General features: G+C 40.2%; 1 protein-coding gene across 1 annotated transcript; it reads right to left on the bottom strand.

The window, feature by feature from the left end:
* Positions 1–4,314: 4,314 nt before the first annotated feature.
* LOC118811168 (mucin-2-like) lies at positions 4,315–5,775 on the bottom strand (the record flags this gene model as incomplete). Its single annotated transcript, XM_036575340.1, has 1 exon — positions 4,315–5,775. A coding segment is annotated over one exon (1,461 nt), but the record flags the coding sequence as incomplete, so codon positions are not given.
* Positions 5,776–6,604: the final 829 nt, after the last annotated feature.

Below are 6,604 nucleotides of genomic sequence, written 5' to 3'. Positions count from 1 at the left end.
GCAATATACAGAGCATTACAAATCCATGCATTAAACAGAGGTTGAACAGAATTGAGCCAGGCCTGGAATAAAATTCTTTATTGCAGTGATTGTGGCAAGGAGAAGCCTGCACTATAGAGCAGAGCGTCTTAGGGATAGCTAACTTGCATCATCACTCTCTCTCGAGAGAGAGAGAGAGAGAAAAGCTGAAGCTTTACGTCATGAGTTTGTGTAAATTTAGACACTTTTATGACTGTGCATGCAGAACAGTGCGGTATATCATTTTCACGTAGCATACTAGCCAATAAGCTAACTAGCAAGCAAAGTAGTTAGACAAATGAGGTACTTTGTACTTGTAAGTTACTATTACGGTTGGATAAAATGACCAAAAGGACACTTAAGTTGGTAATCATGGTTATTAAGACGGTCCTTGTTGTCTCTCAAGTATCAACTAGAGCTAGAACTGTTGGTTCCTGCTTGGGTCAACCTGCTGAAAAAAAATCAGCTTAGACCAGCATGAAATCCTGGTTTGCTGGTTAGTGCTGGCCTGGTGCTGGTTTAGCTGGTCAACGTGCATCGTCTTTGCTGGTGAAGCTGGTCAGCCAGCGTGGTCTTTTCTGGTTTATCTCTTGGCCAGCATGGTCTTGCAATGGTAGCGTTAGCGCTACCATTGGCAAACTTGTCTATGGAAGCTCTACGTTTGTCGCTTAGCAACCACTGTAACCAGTGCAGAAGACACTCATTGCTAATTAATGTGTAGTTTCCACATGTGAGATTTGGGAGGTTGGAGTCACAGATTACGTTACTCAGTCAATTAGAACATTCTGAAAGATAGAACAAGTGAAAGAGAAATTAGCCTAAATGTAAGAATAACCTACATTTTAGTAAAGTTTAATTTAGGATGTATAACAAGGTAGTGTACACAAAAAATGCTGTATTCAGATCATCACTGAATTGAGTTTTTTCCCATGGGTTTATAAACTAGTGAGTTTCTTTGTGGTAAAATTGTTCTTTATTGTTTTGCTGCATTTACCTCCCATGTGTATTTTGTTAGACGTTCAAACAGATTATTACACAGATGTAAGCAGACTTTGCTATGAAAATGCAGTAGGGTAGCCTTTGTTTTAAACTTTTACCTGAAGCAGACAAGAAAAAATATAGGACTTCCAGCATCTGTCAGCATAGGAACTGACGATTGTTAGACTCTATTCTTCTTTTTTTGGATCCTTTTGGTCTAAAATAAAACATTGAAGCTTCAAAGTGAGAGGAATGAACAATCACAAAGCAGCGCAGACACTGAACCAATGAAACAGAATGAAACACAAAAATGTAGATCTTAGTTTCAATTTAGCTCTTAATGGAACTGAGTAAAATGTAGCTGCCTTTCCTCACAAATATGCTTGAATTGGAGAAAATGTATTATGGTTGGAAATACTCAAGGTACAAGTCCATAAAATTTCAAAGGAGTTTTTTTTTGGCACTATGAAAAGGTCTAAGGTGAGTGAATGGGTGCACTATGGTTATAAAGAATAAAAACTGCAGCTTTCTCTCACACATCTTTGTACCACCAAGCTTATGAAATACACAGATCTGCTACAAAGGTGCTGAGACTTATGTCACAGGATGCAACAAAAGGGAGCCCACTGAGAAATCCTATAGGACTACAGAGAAAAAGTGAGTAAGCAGGAAATTTTGTGGAACTGTTTTGGATATAAAATGTGAGTACTGTTAGATAAGGCTTATTCAAATGTTGGTGTATTTTTTAGATATATGTTACTTAGATGTCTCAGGAAGTCTGATATATTGTAATTCTAATAGCCTCATCAACCATTTGGAGGTCTACCATTAGTCCTCACATCACAGCTCCTTGTCTACAGCCAGTCCACATTCCCTGTTGACTCATGTAGACCACTGGTTCCCAACCCCAGTCCTGGAGTACACACTTCCCTACCTTCATGACTTGAAGTGGGTGTGTTGTGAGCAGGGAAAACACTAAAATATGCATTGCAGGGAGCACTCGAGGACCAGGGTTGGTAACCTGTGATCTAGACCAGTGGCTTTCAAACTGTGGGCATCGCCCCCCAGTGGGCTGTGGTGGTACTGCCAGGGGGCCATTGGCCATCAGTTTTTTTTAAAGGCAAAACATTTTAGCAGCATAGACATGCATGTAAATACAAAAATTGTAACAATAGACATTTGACCAAATGTAATTTTAAATATAACAAATATTGTTGATTATTTGCAAAAATAAGACAACATATTTATATCAAGCTCAATAATTGTTCTGGCAAAATGCTAGCTAGTTATGCATATATTTTCAGTGCAAATCACTGTAAAATGTTTAACTTTTCAGTCACATGGAACGTATCCATCATGATTAAATGGTTAAAAGGGTCTTTCAAAAGGAAAGACCCCGAGGCTGGGCCATCTACAAGTGAAGCAGCCACCACATGTCAGACTGATAAAACCAAGAAAACTGAACATAAATAAAAATAATGAAAATACAGCTGTGAATACACAGTGCAAGGCTTCACATGTGTGGGAACTGGAAACAAGTACCTACTGCTCGATGGTTTTTGCTTAAAGCTCTTGATGAAGCTGAAGCTTTGAAGCCAAACAATTTACACCACCACTCAGTGACTAAAGATAGTGAATATGTATCTAAACTTATCACATTGAGCCAAATTTCCGTCCGCAGTTTTCCGCTCATAATCCCGTCATCCAGCACTCGGTAGCTGCCAAACAAGAAGAGACATCTCATTAAAATGATCTGATTGATAAAATCTTTTGGGTTGTGTGAAAGATTTTGTGGTTGTTTGTGTAGAAACCCCTGATGCAGATGGTCTGGGACTTGACACAACGCCTTTGCTAGAACTATGTAAAACCTATGCTTCTTGCTCGATCACCAGAGGACATTCTGCTCTGTAAACCTCAAACGTAGTCTGTTCTCCTTCATACAGCTGGAAAAAACAGCACAAACCAGCATGGATTCTGTTAATCCTATGAATGACAAGGACCAGTCGGTGGATTCAAAGTTTTATTGCACAATTCTGTAAGCCAAGAGTAACTCAGCCAGTTTGCACTGTAGACCCTGTAGTTACTGAATAATAAGTCTTAGTTTGTAATAAGCCTGGGATTTTAAGGGTTTACGCTAGTTTATGCTGGTATGGTGCTCGTTTAGCTGGTCACTGAGCATGATCATGCTGGTTGGAGAGCATACCAGCATCCAAAGGACAACATATGCTAGGTTTGCTGGTGATCAGTTTAACCAAATTGGTACCCAGTTGATAGCAAAACCTGATGGGAGCTTCAATGTAATTTAATTAAACTGTATTGGACCATATCATGTTAACCAAAAGAATTACTTAGAACTCAGGAGTTTGCACCTCACATTTACCTGGTTAATACCTAGAACTTGGGTGCTGTAAAAGAAAGCGATACCAATTTTTGATTGTGGTTTCTGGAAGCTTTCAACCAACAAATGTATTAAATTTAATATATAATTACTCATTTAGCTAGGGAAGGAAAATGTACCAATATTTATCACTAAAGCATGATTACTAGTCATTGAAAGAATGTTGTAAATTGTATAAAATTATGTAATAAAGAGAATTATCATAAACTATACAGTGTAGTATATGTTGATGTTGCCAGTGTAGTAACAGGTTCAGGTTTTGGTGATGTTGCTAATGCAGGTGCAGGCTCAGATTTTGGCGGTGTTCCAGGCGTAGGACCAGACTGAGGAGGTCCAGGTCTTGCAGTACTTTCATTTAGGGCAACGAGTCCATTGAGGCCTGTGTCTGAACTTCGGTCTGTGCCCGTTCAGGTTTTGGTGATGTTGCCGGTGTACAACACCAGGTTTTGGTGTTGTTCCAGGTGTAGTAACAGGTTCAGGTTTTGGTGTTGTTCCAGATGTAGTAACAGGTTCAGGTTTTGGTGTTGTTCCAGGTGTAGTAACAGGTTCAGGTTTTGGTGTTGTTCCAGGTGTGGTAACAGGTTCAGACTTTGGTGATATCCCAGGTATACTAAAAGGTTCACATTTTGGTGATGTTGAGGGTGTAGTAACAAGTTCAGGTTTTGGTGTTGTTGCCGGTGAAGTAAGAATTTCAGGTTTTAGTGTTGTTCCAGGTGTAGTAACAGGTTCAGGTTTTGGTGATGTTGCTGGTGTAGTAACAGGTTCAGGTTTTGGTCATGTTCCAAAAGTAGTAACAAGTTCAGGTTTTGGCGGTGTTCCAGGTGTAGTAACAGGTTCAGGTTTTGACGATGTTGCAGGTGTAGTAACAGCTTCAGGTTTTTGTAATGTTGCCTGTGTATTACCAGGTTCAGGTTTTGGTGTTATTCCAGATGTAGTAACAGGTTCAGGTTTTGGTGATGTTCCAGGTGTTGTAACAGGTTCAGATTTTGGTGTTGTTGCAAGTATAGCAATAGGTTCAGGTTTAGTGTTGTTCCAGGTGTAGTAACAGGTTCAGGTTTTGGTGATGTTCTAAGTGTAATAACAGGTTCAGGTTTTGGTGATGTAGTAACAGGTTCAGATTTTGGTGACGTTCCAGGTGTAATAACAAGTTCAGGTTTTGGTGATGTTGCCAGTGTAGTAACAGAAACAGGGTTTGGTGTTGTTCCAGGTGTAGTAACAGTTTCAGGTTTTGGTGATGTTCCAAGTGTAGTAATAGGTTCGGGTTTAGGTAATATTTGAGGTGTGGTAACAGGTTCAGGTTTTGGTGATGTTGCTGGTGTAGTAATAGGTTCGGGTTTAGGTGATATTTGAGGTGTGGTAACAGGTTCAGGTTTTAGTGATGTTGCTGATGTAGTAACAGGTTCAGGTTTTTTTGATGTTGCTGGTGTAGTAACAGTTTCAGGTTTTGGTGTTGTTGCTGAAGTAGTAAAAGGTTCAAAATTTGGCGATGTTGCTGGTGTAATAACAAGTTCAGGTTTTGGTGATGTTGCCGGTGTAATAACAGGTTCAGGTTTTGGTGATGTACCAGGTGTGGTAATAGGTTCAGGTTTTTGTGATGTTGGCGGTGTAGTAACAGGTTCAGGTTTTTGTGATATTTGAGGTGTAGTGACAGGTTCAGATTTTGGTGATGTTGCTGGTGTCGTAATAGGTTCAGGTTTTGGTGTTGTTGCCCGTGTAGTAACAGGTTCAGGTTTTGGTGATGTTCCAGGTGCAGAAATAGGTTCAGGTTTTGGTGATGTTGCTGGTGTAGTCTCAGGTTCAGGTTTTGGTGTTGTTGCTGGTATAGTAACAGGTTTAGTTTTTGGTGATGTTGCCAGTGTAGTAACAGGTTCAGGTTTTGGTGTTGTTCCAGGTGTGGTAAAAGGTTCAGGCTTTGGTGATGTTCCAGGTGTAGTAAAAGGTTCACCTTTTAGTGATGTTGCCAGTGTAGTAACAAGTTCAGGTTTTGGTGATGTTGCCGGTGTAGCATCAGGAACAGGTTTTGGTGTTGTTCCAGGTGTAGTAACAGTTTCAGGTTTTTGTGATGTTGCTGGTGTAGTAACAAGTTCAGGTTTTGGTGTTGCTCCAGGTGTTGTCACAGGCTCATGTTTTGGTGATGTTGCTGGTGTAGAAATAGGTTCAGGTTTGGGTGATGTTTCAGGTCTAATAACAGGTTCAGGTTTAGGTGTTGTTTCAGGTGTAGTAACAGGTTTAGGTTTTGGTGATGTTGCCATTGTAGTAACAGGTTCAGGTTTTGGGGTTGTTCCAGGTGTAGTTACAGGTTCAGATTTTGGTGATGTTACTGGAGTAGTAACAGGTTCAGGTTTTGGTGATGTTCCAAGTGTAGTAACAAGTTCAGGTTTTGATTATGTTGCTAGTAGAGTAACAGAAACAGGGTTTAGTGTTGTTCCAGGTTTAGTAACAGGTTCAGGTTTTGGTGATGTTCCAGGTGTAGTAATAGGTTCAGGTTTTTGTGACGTTCCAGGTGTAGAAATAGGTTCAGTTTTTGGTGTTGTTCCGGGTATAGTCACAAGTTCAGGTTTTGGTGTTGTTCCAGGTATTGTAAGAAGTTTAGATTTTGTTGATGTTGCCAGTGTAGTAATTGGTTCAGGATTTGGTGTTGTTCCAGTTGTGGTAACAGGTTCAGGCTTTGGTGATGTTGCAGGTGTAGTAACAGGTTCAGGTTTTGGTGTTGTTGCTGGTGTAGTAACAAGTTCAGGTTTTGGTGATGTTGCCAGTGTAGTAACAGTTTCAAGTTTTGGTGTTGTTCCAGGTGCAGTAACAATTTCTGGTTTTGGTGATATTGCTGGTGTAGTAACAGGTTCAGGTTTTGGTGTTGTTTCATGTGTAGTCACAAGCTCAGGTGTTGGTGATGTTGCCAGTGTAGTAATAGGTTCAAGTTTTATTGTTGTTCCAGGTGTAGTAACAGGTTCTGGTTTTGGTGATGTTCTAAGTGTAATAACAGGTTCAGGTTTTGGTGTTGTTCCAGGTGCAGTAACAAGTTCAGGTGTTTGTGTGGTTTCCAGGTGCAATAACAGGTTCAGATTTTGGTGATGTTGCTTGTGTCGTAACAGGGTCAGGTTTTGATGTTGCAGTTGTAGGAGCAAGCTCAGATTTTGGTGGTGTTCCAAGTGTAGAACTAGGTTGAGGAGGTCCAGGTCTTGCAGTACTTTTATTTAGGGCAACAAGTCC

Source organism: Colossoma macropomum, unplaced genomic scaffold (genome assembly GCF_904425465.1).
Source record: "Colossoma macropomum unplaced genomic scaffold, Colossoma_macropomum, whole genome shotgun sequence".
Lineage (NCBI taxonomy): Eukaryota > Metazoa > Chordata > Actinopteri > Characiformes > Serrasalmidae > Colossoma > Colossoma macropomum.
Note: the sequence above shows the minus strand (reverse complement) of the source record. Positions and strands in the feature narration are given on the sequence as shown.